This window comes from Liolophura sinensis, chromosome 7 (assembly GCF_032854445.1).
Source record: "Liolophura sinensis isolate JHLJ2023 chromosome 7, CUHK_Ljap_v2, whole genome shotgun sequence".
Lineage (NCBI taxonomy): Eukaryota > Metazoa > Mollusca > Polyplacophora > Chitonida > Chitonidae > Liolophura > Liolophura sinensis.
The window spans coordinates 3,899,389-3,917,349 of NC_088301.1; the positions used below are offsets into that span (position 1 = coordinate 3,899,389).

At 37.8% G+C, this 17,961-nt stretch overlaps 1 protein-coding gene across 1 annotated transcript in view; it reads left to right on the forward strand.

Annotated features, from left to right (window-relative positions):
- LOC135469844 (nipped-B-like protein B) overlaps positions 1 to 17,961 on the forward strand; it is a 36,487-nt gene that overhangs the window by 4,302 nt on the left and 14,224 nt on the right. Inside the window, 28 exon segments of the mRNA XM_064748458.1 lie at positions 916 to 1,072; positions 1,410 to 1,578; positions 1,975 to 2,087; positions 2,419 to 2,536; positions 2,774 to 2,940; positions 3,455 to 3,568; positions 3,869 to 4,065; positions 4,289 to 4,322; positions 6,087 to 6,172; positions 6,174 to 6,258; positions 6,680 to 6,786; positions 7,049 to 7,135; positions 7,814 to 8,042; positions 8,527 to 8,678; positions 9,031 to 9,111; positions 9,646 to 9,746; positions 10,284 to 10,413; positions 12,943 to 13,025; positions 13,346 to 13,475; positions 13,963 to 14,106; positions 14,375 to 14,419; positions 14,794 to 14,880; positions 15,350 to 15,564; positions 15,757 to 15,958; positions 16,727 to 16,838; positions 16,841 to 16,872; positions 17,133 to 17,267; positions 17,789 to 17,893. Coding sequence (XP_064604528.1) covers positions 1,009 to 1,072; positions 1,410 to 1,578; positions 1,975 to 2,087; positions 2,419 to 2,536; positions 2,774 to 2,940; positions 3,455 to 3,568; positions 3,869 to 4,065; positions 4,289 to 4,322; positions 6,087 to 6,172; positions 6,174 to 6,258; positions 6,680 to 6,786; positions 7,049 to 7,135; positions 7,814 to 8,042; positions 8,527 to 8,678; positions 9,031 to 9,111; positions 9,646 to 9,746; positions 10,284 to 10,413; positions 12,943 to 13,025; positions 13,346 to 13,475; positions 13,963 to 14,106; positions 14,375 to 14,419; positions 14,794 to 14,880; positions 15,350 to 15,564; positions 15,757 to 15,958; positions 16,727 to 16,838; positions 16,841 to 16,872; positions 17,133 to 17,267; positions 17,789 to 17,893 — 3,324 coding nt within the window. The 5' untranslated portion in view covers positions 916 to 1,008.

Sequence of the window (17,961 nt, forward strand, 5' to 3'; positions counted from 1 at the left end):
TGTTTCTGACTTGTAGTTTAATGAGAAGATTGATTGAAAGTCCGTGTCGTAAGGAACTTTTCCAAACGCTGTGCATGTGCTTCTCTTCCAGTTGAATATTAATGAGGCAGAATGGCCCGCCCTCTTTGTGTTGAATTCAGGTAACAGCGGACTTCTACTGGCTCATGCAAACTACATGCTACATTAATATTTTTTATTTCAGCATGAGTGATTTAGTTTATGAATGAACTTTAAGATTTCACTAAGTCATCGCATCCAGAATTTGTTTAAAAATCCAGATTTTGGGAGACAGTGTCACTTCAGTGAAATAGTTTCAGTGGTCTTTGCCATGTGCAGTGTTATATAGGGCTACCATCTACAGCATAAATCATTACTGTCATTCTTTTGCCTCTATTATAGTTTTTTGGTAAGTCTGTCGCTGGCTTCCAGTTTTGACTGTATGGATAACAATTTCAAATGTCTACTTGTGGACGGCATTAAGGCTCAGACGACGAAAATTACCGAGTGGTTTCGGTTTTAAAAAGCATGTACCAATGTGTTACTATTTGATGACCTGTAATTTCCCTGGACTTGAACTTTAGTATAACTTTTTCAAACTTTACAATCATTTTCACACTATAAATAGTACAGGCATGAGGCGGGTATTGATTGGAAAGTGATAATTTAAGCTCTGCTTCTTTAAAACAGAAAATTTGTTTTGATTAGTGAAGATTTTTGTGGCAAAAATTTCTGGTATGACCTCAGGCATGGTGTTGGTTTCATACATCTTGGTTTCCTTTCCAGTCATGGCAATGTTTCCTGAAATATAACAATGCAGTCTTAGACAGTTATTTAAAATACCTTAACTCCATGTTAGTGTGGTTAATGTCAAGCTAGAAGTGCACATAAAAAAGTGTACTGTTTTGTGTTTTTCAGATTTGGTTCTCTGTCTCAAGTGGTCAAGGTGACAGCTGTCGTGAAGCCCTCTGGGCTGATCCTGTACTGGACTGGTAATTCTGACATGCCAAAATGAACGGGGAGATTCCCAATGTCCCCATCACCACACTGGCAGGGGTGGCCAGTCTCACTGATAGTGAGTGCATACAAATGAACAGTAACAACCTACATTACCGTCATCTTAATAACTAATCTAATTTACACATTTAAGAAGATGAGCATGTTTTAAAAAATGCTTATGATCTATTAAATCTTTTAATTTGATGAGTCACTTGTGACAAGTCAAAGCTACATTCTTCTGTGTGAAATTGCAGGTTAAGCACAATTAATTGTGTTTTGTGTTCAGTGTGGACCCATATCTCAGCTAGCAAATATAGATGGAGTTTGGTATAGATCTATTTCAAAATGGCCTCGGTGCTAAATGTTGCAAGAGAAAGTGTGTTATTTAATTCCTTTTTTTCTTTTTCGTCCAGTGTTACCAGAACTTCCTCTCCCAACACCTTTACCAGTAACGATGCACAACAAGAGTTTGCTTTTCCATCCGAAGATTGCAGATGATGCAAGAGAAATTTTGGGAACACAGGATGAAAATCTCATTACACAGCTTGTCCACTCCTTACGACAAACCACAACAGACCATATGTAAGCTTATGGTGTTTTGGAGGGGAAAAAAGTGATACATAACCTGTACATTGTTGCAGCTGTTGTGGATCTTAACTTGGGATTAATGGAAATAAGAGAGATGGTCTTGAAGACATCAAAATTTGAACAGTTGGTATTGTTATACTTGTATTGTTCAATTCATTGATGCCTTCATTACTACGCAAGATTTAAAGGATACATGAAAGGGCTATTTTTTTTTTAAAATTATTTTTTCCTCATATTTTATGGCACACTTCTTTTCATTTTTTCTTGAAAACATTCTTGTGTTGTATTACCTTTTTTTTTGTATTCTTTAAGTCTAAGACATGGTTTTCTATTTGTAATTTCTGAACATAATTTATTGATTGGGTAACCATAATTCTCATTGCTTTTCAGTGAACTTAAAGACACACTTGCTGGAGATTCAATAGAGGGGGAAATCCCGGAGTTGCTGAGTGGTATCCTGAGGCGGGATCCCAATGTATTCAAGGGCAAAAAGAATTATGAAGGTATGCCATTCATGATTTTAGTCGTGTTTTACTTGTTCTGAATAGATAAAAAAGAAGTCTTGCTTTCAGATACTAAAAAATATATGTATAAAGCTTATGCTGATAAGCCTGTGAAAGTGTGTAAGTGAAGTGATATTCTGAACAGTTATAATGTGTACCTGCTGCTTGTTGTCGTCACAATGACAAGTGATGTACTTCCCACCAGCTTAGTGCTGTTTTATTCTGTCTGTTCTAGGAACTTGAATCTGACCAATGAATAACTAAATTATGAGTAGATAAATGGAAAAGTGGACATGTTCTTAGTGTGGAAGTGTATGTATTTATATTTCAGCTATGCCCAGCCCTAGAGGAATGGCATCTGCTCAAGGGTCTGCTCATCCACAACAACAAATGTCTCCCTTCCATGCTAGTCCATATTCCCCATATCAGCAGAACAACACATCCCCGAGGTAAGGCTAATCATTACCCTTACAAAACAGTTAAGGCTGCTTCGAAAGTCCTGTACTGCAAAGTAGCCAAATGATTCAGTTTACATCAAAGTATTCCCGAGCAATGCTGGAATTTGGGCAAGAATGTGTAAAAAGAATTTTATTTCATGCTTGCCTGGAGAATAATGATTTCTGGGAATTGAAAGAGGTGCGAGGAATTACTTGGTTGATGCACAGGCTAATCTCTTTCTGTTACAGATGCCCCCCTCAAACCAGTCCTGGATGGCACCCACCTCGACAAAATAGCCCATATGCCCAACATGGAAGTCCCCACTATCAGTCAAACACTAATGCTTCCTCATCTAGCCGGTACCAGCAACAATTTAAGAATTTTGCCTCATCAAGTCAACAAAACTCAGTACCAGGTAGAGTAGTTGACGTGTTAAAATTTCATTTTGTTCACCTTTATGTGTTGTGCTTGATACATGTAAGTTGCAGTGATTTATCCCCATTCTTTCATATGGTGAATGAGACTGTCTATACGTAAGGTAGATAAATCTGAGTTTGAATGAAACAAGACGTGTTAAATAAATTGCTCACAGGGTTAAACATCTTCCAAGCAGTATGGAATTCACTTACCAATTCATACTTGCCGCATCCCTTTCCTGGAGAAATGTGAATGCATTTCCTTTGAGAAAAATCTGAAAGAAAAAATAACAGTCAGATGTCATTTTAGAATCCTCATAATGTTTGGATGTTTGGATCTAGTTTGCGGGAATAATGATGTCATGCTTGAAGATAAATACTAAATTAGTCACACCAGGAATTGATAGGTGAATGTTTGAAGTGCTCCTCGAAGATGTCACTGTCCATACAGCCAGAGCGTATGCAATTCATTAGCAGTTTTCTGACATGCTCTTGTTTTACCTTGTTTTACAGAGATTTTGCCCACCCCTGCTATGAATGGGGAGCACTTCCCAGTGGCGACCTCTACACAGAGAGAATCTACTGCAGCCAAAGGGAGCGTTTCTAAACTGAATTGTCAACCAGTTGGTATGTCCATTTTGCCTCTTCAGTCTTACATGTAGGTAGGATGTTGAAAAACTGGCTCAGGTGGTATTGTCAACTACATTGTTGGTTCGATTTTCCTATCACATTAGGATTCCTGGGATTTTGTTTGTTATGAAACCCTTTCTCCATTATCAAGAAGTATTCACCCTGGTGTACAGACAGTAGTGAAGAATGACGATTAGTTACCAACTTAACACAGCTGGTTGTTCAACAGGTGAAAAATGTCATGAAATTATAGGTGGTTTACTGTAGTTTTCTGTATTGCCTGTTTTATGTTTTTAGTGGTGTTGTCACCGGTGCAAGCCACATCTGCTGAACATGTGCAGTCGAATATGCATTCCATTGGGTCCATGAGCTCCACCTCTGTACACAGGCCAGCAGCCACACCCTCCACTAGTAAGAGACCCTCCCCACCCCCACAGAGGAGGCGATCGTCCCTTAAGGAACCTGTGGTACTCCTCCAGCCACTTGATGCCCAGGTAGGCTCTCTGTAAAAGTCATTTTCAGCTCAAGCTAGAGACAAAGTGTAAACATATGGCACACTGCCTGTTTTTGCCCCATATTAATTTTAATATCCCCAAAACTTTGCAATTCTTTTATTAAAATCGCCCTTTGGGCAAGTCGATGATAACGAAGGAAAATGATTTATAATATAAAATATATTTTCCATCAACACTATTTTCTTCTGTGTTTTGTTTTCAGACAATTCAGCATCTCACTTCACCAAAACATAGAGGTATGTATTTAAGTTGATTTTATTCAAGTAACATGAAATTTCATCTAACAAGAAATCTGCTTGTGTAGGAAAAAAAAAATCAGAATTTTGGTCTGTTTCATCCATTTTTCCCAATTTATTACCATTTTTGTTGTGGGTGTTGACATAGCTGTTATTCTGACTCCTTGTGAAGTCAGTTGTGGCCGAGTGGTTAAAGGCATTTGTCTTTCAGTTGTAAGGAGGTAGGCATTGGTTCAATCCTGGCCTTTCACAGGAAGTTTGTCCACTCTCCACTCTCACAATTTGGGACCTTGGTCACAATAAGCAGACATTTGCCACCATTTTGCACAGTCCTGCATTTGTTGAAGACAACTTGTTCAACACCAATATGGTGTGCATATTTCTGTGTCTCACATGGGTCAGCTGAAAAATTGTTATGTACGACGTTAAACCCCAAGGATTCACTCGCATGGGGTCAGTAGCTAGCCAAAGGATAGTGCTTTATGCTCACCATGGTATAATTCTTGAGTATGCATTTCAAAGTGCTTGTGCTGTATACAGCATAAAGGGACTTGTAGAAGGTGTTGGATCTTCGTTGAATTGGGGGGAAAAGTCTTCTTATTTACAAATTAATCTTCACTTTGTCATGTACCTGATAAAATTGTTGAGGATAGATAAATTTTAATCCCTTGTGGAAGACAAAAATAGGTGTATTTCACATAGGCAGTTGGAATCGCTATGAATTTTTAGGGAGAAGAGGTGACAGAGGCCGTGATGAAGATCAGAAGGCAGAGCCTCTCTCACTGAGCGGGTGAAACGGCGGCGGGAGAAATGTGTCCTACACAGAGCAATCACCAGAAGAAAGCAGAGACAGCTCCAATGAGAGTGAACCAGACAGCCGACCAGAAACACCCATAGAAGGTGAGCTCATCCAAATATGTCTGACAGGGTGTGTACGGCTCAAGTAATTGATCTTATAAGTAGATGGACTCGATTCCACAAAGTTCAGTAAATTGCTTGAGCTGGTAGTTGTATGCTGAATTCCAAAATGGAGAGGTTTTGCAAAAAATTTAAGTCATACCCATATGTTTGCTTCAGAAACATAGTGACTGAGAAGAGCTGGTAAGCTTTTCTTACAGTACTCGTGTAAAAATATAGCTATCCAGCCCAAACAGTAGCAATTCATGGAGAAAGAAAACTGTAAACATAAACTAAAAAAAGGTGGTCAGAGTTTAACTATTACTCAGTAGATCAGGTGTTTGAATACTGCTGTATCTAGTGTGACTGCACCTAGAGGATTTCAGCTCATCTTTCAGGTTGTTTGCTCTGGTTACTGTAATTTCAGGTGTATTTTTTTATGGCTCTTTCCACTGCACTATTTCGAAAACAAACTTAAGTTGCATCACCATCGATGAATATCTGACTTATCTTAAGAATTGGCTCTAATTGTGATTTGTGGATTTATTTCACTTTTCTGCATGTTTCAGTTATTGTTATATCTCTGAAAGTTAGTGCTTAGTAATGTGCTGTATTTTTGTGGCCAGACCATTTTCGAACATCCAAAACATGAATGAAACCTGTTCTCTTCAAGCCTCAAAAAATGAGGAAACACAGTGACTGCTTTCCAATTTTCATGCTACATAACCGGATTATTCTCAGTGGATGCTAAAATTATATTAAATCAGTTGTACACATTTTAAAAATGTAAAGATTTCGAGTTTTGATGAAATCAAGGCATCCATGTAATTGTGACTCAAAATAACCATGTTTTTGGGCTTCCTTTAGTGTTGGCTGCCAGAAAGAGAAAGAAAGAGAAGAAGAACAAGAGACAGCAGCAGCAGCAGTGTCTCAGTATGGAAGAACTTCTGGAGAGGTGCCACATTCAAGAAGTTCAGCACTGCAATAGAGAATGTGTTTGATTCTGTGGAAGAAGTGGACATTGGCAGTTTTGACATGAGTAAGTATATGTACAAGTGGTAGTGCTGGCTCACATGTTTTGATTACTGTTGCATAGAATTGTGTTCAAGGCTTTTATGTGTTTGATATCAATCACATGTATTAGTGTGTATATTGTTTCACTGCGAACCCTTGTTCTTCAGCTGGTAAAGGCACTGAGCCAAAGACCACTATTCCTTCACCATGGAGACCCCCTCTTCATGTGCTCCTGCTGCTGTAGCTTTAGTTCATAAACTTAGTCAGGGATTTGAAGTAATTGTAATCTGACAGCACCAGTATTTTTGTATATATCTTCACTGTGACCTGAAATTACCATCAAAGATGAATTTCTTGACTTTTTTTTGTGTCTCGAACCACATTAATTGAAGGCAACAGAGATATATTCTGAAATTTGTTTTTTTTTTTTTTGGTTTTTTTTTCAGATGACGAAGAAACAGTGACACCTGCTGAAATACTAATTGCCAAAGTTACCATGGGGGACATTTGCTCAGAGGCAGCAAAGCTGAAATCCCAGGGTGTGCTAAACCAGGTGAGTGGAGATAAAATGATCAGACTTCTGCCCGAACTTTGACTTGGTGACTGACCCTCTTTGAGCATAGCATTGTAAATGAATAATCTTACTGAAAATGATCCGTATCTACTGTCAGAAGCCTGTTGATAGTTCTGACGTATAAGATTTGAAGGGCTGTTTTAGTCATTTCCAATTTGTTTGTGTCGTTCTATGAGGAAACATTAGATATTTAATTAAAGCTTATCAGATTTGATGAGTCATCGCTGTTCTTGTTTTGCAGATTCCTGGTGAAAAGCTTGTTAAGTTATTGACAATTTTACAGTGGAACATCAAAGATGGAGCCAGACTCCTGCCAAATATAAACCAGGTATGTCAAGTTATCCTGTAACAGATGACTAGAATTAAGCTATTACGTTAAGATTACAAGATTCCAGACAGTAAACAAGGGCTATGCGTGACATTTTATGAAAATGACCAGTTTTGATTAAAACAGATGTATTAGCGCTGACCACAACAGAACAACTTAAACTAGTCTGACACGTATGTGGGCTGGCACAATTTCTTAAGATCTTTATGTTAATAGACACATTTTAAGTCTTGATTTCTTTCAAAACTCCTCAGTGGTTTCTTTTCATATTCACCCTTTTTCAACATTCACATTGTTCTCCAGCTCTAGTTACAAGTAGTTGCCTTAAAAATGTAGCAAATTCTGCCAGTTCCCCATTTTCCCAATCTTGTTTTTTTTTGTTATGAAATGACAAAAGTAAATGCAATTCACAGAGAAATGTCTTTGTCAGAATTAATGGATGAATGTAACAGGTACACCTGGTAAATATTCATTTCTGAATCTGAATGCGAATCGATCAAATTTGTTTTGTTTGTCTTTTCACCAGCATGTAAAGTACCAGGTGTTCGCTCAGCTGGAAGAACTTCCAAAAGAATTAAGTATATTGCTATGTTTGACCTCGTGTGGCTAACGAATATTTGTCAGTCAATCCTTCGGTCCGCCCCTAATGTGATGAACTTTAATGTACTTTTCTTGAAGGATGATGATGATGAGTCCGAGTTGTGGCGTGAGATCACGATGGACCGTGTGATGCGAAGTGTAGAGGCAGGACTCACAGCCATTTGTGTCATGATCGCTCCTGACATGCCTAAACAAGTTTTCCTTGAGGATGTCATGGAGAGGACCATCATGCTAGCCAAATTCCAGTTACACAATACTGTGTATCCAGAGTTTGACCCGGTCTACAGGATAGACCCATCGGCCAGAGGTGAGTCAGTAGTGAAGTTAGGCCTCATGGTGCTGTCTCAGCCACAGTAGAATGCACTGTTGTCTTAATAACTTGCAAAAAAAAAAACATTGTCCCAAAGATGTTCACGTTACCTGTTCGATCCCTTCCACTATATTTCAGGTCATCAAATATATGTTGTATGTTATTGAAAGAATCCATTTGTACACAAATGACTTGATTTTAGTGCAGTAGATGTCCATTATGGTAATAATTTTTATGAACTAAAACATTATAGAATAAATATATCTGGAATTTGTTGATTGGATTGAAGCAAATATGACATATTGCTGAAATTTACGAGTTGATGGTAGTGGCAAAGATATCACAGGCTTCTTAAATTGTGAGAAAATTGAGTAATGTCCAGTTCAGTTATTTTTTTGTATAAATTCTCTGACTGCAATTGCATCAAGGATTTCAAAGCATTACTAAAATATTGCTTTCTCTTTCTTTTTTTCCTTTCCAGAATACAGTGGGAACTTCAAGTTAAAGAGAGCTCGAGCAGGGCAGGTCAAGAATAAACATACTTTGTTGTTGTACAACAAAATGACTGAAATCATTGGCTATTTTGCAGAGCTGATCGAAATACAAGAATTGACTGACACTGTCATTTTGCAGGTATGATTCAGCTTGTCAAAGAGAATGTGGAACGCCTAAAACTCCCTCCTGCCTGTAACAAAACTGTTCAACACTGAACTCTTTTGTGCTGTCCTTTTTTACGTCACAATTATCGATATATGTGCTCATCAAACACATATGGAGTACGCAAGCACTGTGTTGTAAATTGAGCCTAAAGTTAAGTTGTCTCTTTAGTGTTATGCATGAGGCATAGGAAGTTGATAACTTTTAAGTTTGGTTGATGTTCTTTGTAGTTTTTGATTTCCACTCAGTCTGGAATTATTAAGTTAATATTAAAAAAAAAAACATTGACAATATCCGATACTTGACATATTTTTGTAATGTTTTTCAGTTATCATCGTTAGGAGTTTCCACATTTTTTGTGGAAAATATCAGTGAGTTGCAGTTGAATGCAATGAAGCTTGTTACTTGTGTGAGTAAACCAAACATTTGTTAAGTATTATTTTAGATATTTAAGTGCAATTTTATAAGTGTTTGTCTGTCATCTATAAACATGAGCTGGCTTCCTCTCCGGCCGTACATCCGGCCATAGACTGCGGATGATTGGGGTTTCCCCCAGGCTCTGAAGGGTTTCATCCCACCATAGTGCTGACTGCAGTCTTGCATGTGAAATATTATTGAGCCTCTCACCAATGTGGTCGATGTGAGTTCAAGACCAGCTCATGCTGGCTTCAACTCCGACGTACGTGGGAAGGTCTGTCTGCAACCTGCGGATGGTCATGGGTTTCCCACGGGCTCTGTCCGGTTCCCACCCACCATAATGCTGGGGCCATCGCATAAGTTAAATATTCTTGAGTACGGTGTGAAACACCAATCAAATGAATACATAAATCAGATAGTATAGACATGTTTTGACAAAAAAATCTTTGTCTAATTTGTAATTGTATTTGTTCAATTGCTTTCCTTGATTAACATCTAAGGAGACTTTTTGGCTGGTGTATTTCAGATCTTTGCAAAGTACGATAAACACAGACAGTTGATTTTGGAGGATATATTTGCTTCACTGGCCAGACTGCCATCAAGTAAACGAAACTTGAGAAATTACAGGTATTGTTACTAACCGCTCAGTTTGTATATCTGCTTTGGGTAAAGTTTTCATTAAAATGTACAAACAATTCCAAAAAGTCCTGCTTCCTCTCCGGTTCTACGTGGGAAGGTCTGTCAGCAACCTGCAGATGCTCACTGGGTTTCCCTGGGCTCTGCCCGGTTTCCACCCACCATAATGCTAGCTGCCCTCGTATAAGTTATATGTTCCTGAGTATGGTGAAAACACCAATCAGATAAATAAATAAATAAAAAGTCCCGTTTCTCATGAACAGTTTCGTCATTTTAAATACATGCGCATGTACAATGGTGGCTGGGATACTTCAACCCCCATCAACTAGTCTCAACAAGGTCCAGTTTACCCATCAGTATTTAAAAAGGACAGGGATGAGAATTTTCAGCTGATTTTAAGGAAAATAATAAGTTTCTTTTCTTAGACCAAAGTGTTTAAAACTATACATTTTACTAATAGGAGTCCACTAGTTCGATGGACAACAAATAAAGCATTGTTACAAAATTGTCACAATTTACTGTCTGCAGACTGAATGCTGATGACTCTATACAAATGGTGACAGCACTGGCTCTCCAGTTAATCCAGTGTGTGGTGAAATTACCAACAATTTCTGAGGAAGAGTCTGCACGTCCTTCAAGCCCTGATATCAGTAAACAGGTACGTTAATCAGGTACTCAATCCTGACCTCTGGAGACAAGCTTAACGATGACAACTGACCAGTTGTTGTAAGTCTTGTATATGGTCTAGTGGTGTATCAACACCACCCTTAGTTTCATTGTCTCCTTTTGAAAAGGCACAAGAGATCAAGGATTAAGAACAGGACAAAACAGAGGTTCAGAACCATTAACTTTGCTGATGTAAAATATAATTTCCCAAGCTCTGCCCGCCTTGGATGTACAGTAATGCAAGTACCATATAATGTTTATGTAGTGTTCATTTTCTAAAAACAAGATTTTACTTTTAAAATGTGTGTTGATTATCATGTTTATTTCAACCAGGTATCTAGAGTTCATTTCTTTCCTGTTTTTCCCATGTTAAAAGTGAGGAGTTCTGGGACTAAAGTAACCTTAATTTTCAATTTTACTCGTCACCTTGGATATATAGCTCGCTAAAAGAAATTGTAGACTGATATCACACATTTGTGCACATTTTCCAGTTTCACTCTTTGCTCTACAATTTTTCTGATGACATGGTTGTGAAACTGAATGCAACATTTTGCATACTGGAGCCGAGACTGTTACCTGTATGATGTACAGATGTAGAACAAACAATTCCTGGGAAAGTCTATCCACTGGCTGCTTAAACTCAGTGGTTCCATGGATCTGCTTGTAGACATTAGTTCAGTGGTACAAACCAATGATTTTTCAAGCTTGATGTTTCACTCTTTACGAAACTTCTTTGTTGCTTCCACCAATTCATCAGAAATGGAATCCAAGCTAATGAAATGAAATGTAATATGAAAGTCCTGGGAGTAGACTTGATCAGGTGAAGCTAGCCCCTGGTCAAGTAACTGGCAATAAATTACTAAATTAATGCAGGAAAAAAATCAAACTGTATTTGTGCTGTGCATTTTAATCGGTAATTTGTGATTGTTTCTCAAGCTGTGCTGCCTACGTTTCTGCCATTTTAGGTCAGGTATGCAGGTGACAAAATAATTTTGAAAAAGGTACTGAATATGTACTTTATTTGGCCTAGTTGCACATTGGCTGTTAAGTATGCTGATAGTTGCAGTCACTGTGGTGTATCCTTGATCCTTTTTTGCCTCAAACAAGACCCGTTCTTTTATTTCTATCTCCCTTGTACATACCACCATCATGGCCGTTTTTAGCAATCCAAGATGTACTGTTTATTTTATATTGCTGTGCATGTTTTTATGATGCACTTTGGTATTAAAGCTTTTACAGTTGGTTTATTGGATCTGTGATGCAAGTTTGTGATCTGTCATTCCAATTTCAGTATGGCTTACATGATAATGTGGTTTAGTTCTGTACTGTGTGCAATGCATATAAAAGATAAGGAGGTTCATATGTGCCAATAGAAGATGGTGTGAGAAATACAGATGTTCATTTGTATGAAGAAGGATTCAGTCTTTTTCAGATTCTGTCATAATGGTAGACAGCTTGTGTGTATTATATCATACGTATTCTAAAAAAAACAAAAACATATTTATACAGGACAGGTGCATGTATCTTGTGTTTTGTACATGTAAAAGTATGTTGTAGAAAACTTGTGTTCTTAAATGTCATGTGCTGCTGGGTGTATAGCTTATGCGTAATTAAAGTGTTTTCAAACCCAAATATTGTCAAGTAATTATCTTAACAGTTACTTGGTTGTGTTCACTTTAAAGCTTAATTGAAGAATTGAGCGGTCTACTTACATCTTTTACCATTTGTGGATCTTCATGAAAAATCTATTATCCCCTTTGTTATGTTTGTATTGTTAGATCTCAGTGTGCCTGCCTCTTTCAGAAGTGAATCATCTCCGGTTTTGTGCCTCACAGATCTTAGTTTTAGTTTTACACTCAGCTCTCTTTGCGAGGACATTCGTTATAATTGAAAGTTCATTTTCTGACACATAACCCAAGGGAATTAACATACAGCCATGTTAACCACACCATTGTATTCCAATTCTGATTGAGAATCTGCTTTATGTGCTGCTAAGCCATGTCCCATTATTAGCTGTACATGTATGTGGTTTGACAGACACTACACTGTTTAGGCACCTGATCAATCATCAGCTTAGAAATAGTGAACCAGAGCCTCCAGTATTGGGTTTCTTCATGTGCTCTTGTTGACATCATGATTTGTAAAGCTATTCATCTTTTCTCCTCCCACCAGGCTTAGTCTCATGTTCATGACAGGGACATCATACAACGGATTACTCTGGTTTTAAAGAGTGTTGCAGTTCATTCTTGTGTTATGGCATGGGCATTTCATTTTCACACTGTGGTCCTTTTATTTGTATAACTTGTTTTTATTTGAGGGAAAGTTTTGAAGGAGAGAAAGGCTTTATCTTGCAGGTTAACAACTATATAGACTTGTCTCTTGTGTAATGACCTGTAGCATTCATGATTAAAATATGAATGTTAAGATTTCTTATTGAAATTTACTTCATGATAAATCCTCAAAATATGTGAAATACTCTTGTGTAACTGGAATCTGATGACCTGCTTTTTTGTTTCTACAGACTGACAATGATGTTGTGATAGTTACCTCCTATGAAACATCCATGCGAACAGGCTACAATTTCCTTTCGGTGTTTCTCAAGAAGTAAGTTTGCATTTCATTTTTATTAGTGCTCCCTTGGTAGATGAAATTGTCCCACTTCTCAATAAAGTGACTTCTGCGCATAAAGAAGGAGTACATTTGGTTCAGTGTAGTATTAATATACAACTGCATGTGTTATTAAATATTAGCTTAACTATAGTAGAACCAACATGGGTCAAAAGGGACAAGAAAACTTTCAGGTCCTGCTTTTTCCTAGTCATATGTCATTAATTGTCTTCAGTATACCAATGTATCATGAAGGCAGAAGGACCAAATTTGTTTGTTCATCCAAGAAGGCTAAAGTGCAATATTTTGTTTTTCAGGTGTACTGTCAAGGGAGAAGAAGATTACAGGCCATTGTTTGAGAATTTTGTTCAGGATCTGTTGTCTACGGTGAACAAACCCGAGTGGCCTGCTTCAGAGCTGCTGCTTAGTTTACTCGGCAGGATTCTCGTAAGTGTGGATAGCAGTCAGGGTTAGGGGTGTTTAGAGTATATGAAATATTGTATATATATTTCAATATGTAAAATGCCCCTCTTGCAAGTAAGTCTCAAATAAGTGAAATGACAAATGTAGGTTTGATGCATTCAGGTACAGCTTTCTTCATTACATCAAAAATTCTGGACTTCATATCATATCTTCGCACAAGTCCATGTGGCTTACTGTTAAAATCATCATAGTCTATATTTGATAAACTTAGTTATCTCTTGTGATGCATTTGTTTCCTGGAAAATAAAGGCTGCAAACAATTTAGTTGACTTAGCTTTGTGAAAGTGTACCCAAAAAAGAAACACTAAATTCATATATGACAAGTAGAGAGAAAACTTTTATTATAGAACCGAATGAGTTCAGGGTGTATCATTGCCAGCAGGTTGTTCATTGTGGTTAAATTTGACTGTAATAAGCTACATGTAAGTGATCGCTGTTTGACGTATTTCAGGTGAAGCAGTTCAGTAACAAGTCTGTAGATATGTCTCTAAGGACAGCCTCGCTGGAGTATCTGGGCATTGTGGCTGCCAGACTGAGGAAGGACGCAGTATCTAGTCATCTGGACCAAGAGATGATTGATGACATTGTAGATAAGGTAGGTATCTCAAACTTTATAATGTCGCCTGAATAAAAACAATTTTTTTGCAAGATATCAGTTTTTCTGCTGATCACTGAAAAGGCCAGGGGGAAGTAACATAGTAAAGGCTGTCATGATGAAAGGGGAGCTAAGCAGTACATTTAAAGTACGAGGTTATGTTTTTCTGCAACATTTTCTTTGTGCTATCTTTTTGAAATATTTAACTATCAGTCTTCTTGATTTTGCTTCTGTATTTATAACTATGTTTGGTTTTTCTATTTTTCAGATAAATGATGAAGATCGGGACTCAGATGATGAAAAGAAAGGAAAAGTGAGTTGATTTCAATCTTTCTTTTCTCTTCAAAACAAAACTGTACATATTACGTAGGTGACATTTGAATTTGTGAGGTTTCTGCTGAACAATATCTTCAGATTCTGACATTCATTTGAGACGTTCATAAACAGTTCTGAAGTATCCATTATATTTCCTGTTCCTATTCAAAATAACATGAAATATATGAAACACAAAATGTTCCAGTGTCACATGTACTTTTTATTGTTATTTTTAAGCATTCATTTGGTTTTAGAGAAGTTAAACAAATCTTAACATAACTTTCTAGTGTGAGTAAGTGTAATGGAAGAAGAAATAAAGGAAAACAACAAATAAGTTCACACAAAGTTACAGATGTTATTTTCGATTTTCAGCCGGATAAAGGAGATCAAACGCAGAGTTTGCAACATTCTATGCTTGAGTATTTGGCTTACAATGGGCAAAGTGAACCAGCCTATTTGGTAAGGAGATTCACTTTTATACTTTGTTGTAGCCCATGTGAAACAATTTTGCTCACTGGGTTTCAGTGGTTTGCATAGGGAATAGAATGATAAACATTACCATGAGGAGTGTTGGCACAAGGGTGTATGGGATACATTCATTGATTTGAACAAAGCTGACCAATTTGTAGTCTAATCAGTGCTCGTCCTGACTCCCCTCTTTTTAAATTTGACAACTTTTGTTGAGATGTGCTAGAATAACTGCAGAATAAATAGATAAAATCTATGGTAAGAGTGGTTGCAACTACCTGGTTTCTGTGACACATGTGGTCAAGTCTATCTAACTGGAGAAATGTGGAAACTTCAGATGAAATATTAATACTGTTCTCTTTAAAGAGGAATTAAGATATATAATAAAAATTCTTTTATTACAGTATATCCTGGTCCCAAAACTGGCAATTGCTGTACAACCAGATTTCTATGTTTACAGTTTGCTCGCCAGTTCTACATTGCTCAGTGGTACCGCGACTCGACTGTAGAAGCCGAGAACCGAATCAAGTCCCAGTCAGATGCCCAGGCCAATGATGTTGATTTTGATGCTACGGAGGCTGAGCGTACTACAGAGGTGCTACAGAATGCTGAAAGGAGGAAAGGCTTCCTATCTACACAAATGACCACAACATATAAACCATTTTCTTCATTCAAGTAAGTTTACACCACTTCATAGGAACAAAGGAATTGGTTAATTGTCTAGACCTGACGTGAATTAATTTTACCAATCCATGGCACTACTAGCAATAAATAGCCGTATGGTGTTGCACATGTATTTATCCATGTGTCAAGTCTAGTGTAATAATTAAGACGCTGTATAAAGTAATCTACACTTTGGCTTTGCAGACCTTCTCCGAGTAAGCTGGACTACAATGATGCCTGCCTGGTGGCTCGCTACCTATCGTCACAGAGACCCTTCGCCAAGAGCTTTGATATCTATCTGACACAGATCTTGAGGGTGCTAAGTGAGACTGCTGTGGCTGTGAGAACAAAGGCCATGAAGTGTTTGACAGCAGTAGTAGAGGCAGACCCAAGCATTCTAGCAAGGGTAAGGGAAGTAGAATTTGTTGAAGCCAAATCGACAGCATTTTTGTCTCCCAAAATCATCTTTATCAAGTAATCACAGTTCTCATTGTTTTGATGCAGTGGAATTGAACTGTTTGACCAACTTTACAATCACCTAGTAAATGTGAAATCAAATCAAGACAGAATTCCAAAATATTTCAAAGTTTTGCTTGCAGTATATTTGAAGTTTGAGGGGGCCTCCGTGGCTCAGTTGGTTAGTGCGCTAGCGCAGTGTAATGACCCAGGAGCCTCTCACCAGTGTGGTCGCTCTGAGTTCAAGTCCAGCTCATGCTGTCTTCCTCTCCGGTCGTACGTGGGAAGGTCTGCCAGAAACCTGCCAGATGGTCGTGGGTTTCCTCCCACCATAATGCTGGCCGCCGTCGTATGAGTGAAATATTCTTGAGTACAGCGTAAAACACCAATCAGATAAATAAATAAATGCTTGAAGTTTGACAGGTACCAGGCAAAAGGTGATGGGCACTTCGATTTCCTCCATTTCCTCTTGAGTATTTTGTTGATAATGCCAATGAAATAAATAAATCCTTGCTTGAATTAGTTTTATTGAATCATCAGTATATGTCACTGGTTAAAAACTAGGTGCTAATGGTTAATGCTCAGTGGACGTTCTATGTATAAATTTCATGACTAATTATTAAAACATAGCATGCAAAAGAAGCTTTCAGTTTTGTTGGAGAAGAACGGGTGCTGTTTTAGGTGTTTCTAAATAACAGGCTTGTCTGTGTCTTTTTAGGATGACATGAAAAGAGGTGTGAACGGCAGGTTCCTGGATCATTCAACATCAGTCCGAGAAGCGGCAGTAGAATTGGTGGGCAAATTTATCCTCATCCGTCCTGAACTCATTCCCGTTACTATGACATGTTATCAGAGAGAATCCTGGTGAGTTCACACTCTGAAGTTTGTCTGGTGTCTCTGCCTAAGTTGCAAATAATAAAACTCTTGTGAGAAAATTGCATGCTGACATTAGGGTCCTGATAAACAATTAACGATTCCATATTATTGGTAGCAGTTTAATGATTCTTTTGAACTTGTTCATATTTTCACAAAGGCTGATTCTTTTTCGATATTTCTGTGTAAGAAAAGTTCTATATAATTTGAAGAACCCAACTGCATAAAACCATGTTGACTAATTTCCACAGGACACAGGAATTAGTGTAAGGAAAAGAGTGATCAAAATCTTCAGAGAAATCTGTTTGGATCAACCAGACTTCAGGAAGATCCCTGAGATGTGTGTGAAGATGATTAGGAGAGTGAACGATGAAGAGGGAATAAAGGTAAGGTTTGGCAGAGGGCATACTAGCTTCTCTACTGTGGCCTGTATGTGAATATTACCCAAACAGATGGAAGGTTCATCTGTTTGATGGGCCTTAGATTTTGTAGTTGTAGGGATACAGATTTGTAGAACCTTTGCTAAGCCTAAACCATCTGTGGAATAAATAAACCAAATGTATCTGAAGAGTTTTACATAAACAAGGTATGAATGCATGCATGAGACTTCTGTTGCCAGATTTTAACATTGAATTTTATGTTCAGGAGGGTGATCAGGGCAGAAGAATGAAAGTGTTGACATTGTTAATTTTTTTTCTTCTGAATTACTCCGCTGCTTAGATGCCTAAATTTGTAGGGTTAAATACTAGCCTAAAGAGCTCAGCAGCCGTCCAATATTTCTATCAGTGTGTTAGTAAAATTACTCAGATGGCTAAGTTTAAAGATCTGTCGTCCTTATACTTTATGTTGGATAGGGGGGCCAAAAAGATTTACTGGTATATGTCACTTTTCCAACTTTATGTTCCAGAAACTGGTCAATGAAGTGTTTCATACCATGTGGTTTACTCCTGTACGAGGAAGAAGCAAAGATGAGAGCAGTCTACTTCAAAAGGTTGTCAACATAACAGAAGTGGTGAGTAGGGAATGTGTATCAGAAGATGCATTCCTTAACTATAGTCAGCTTTTTGTATCTCTCACGTG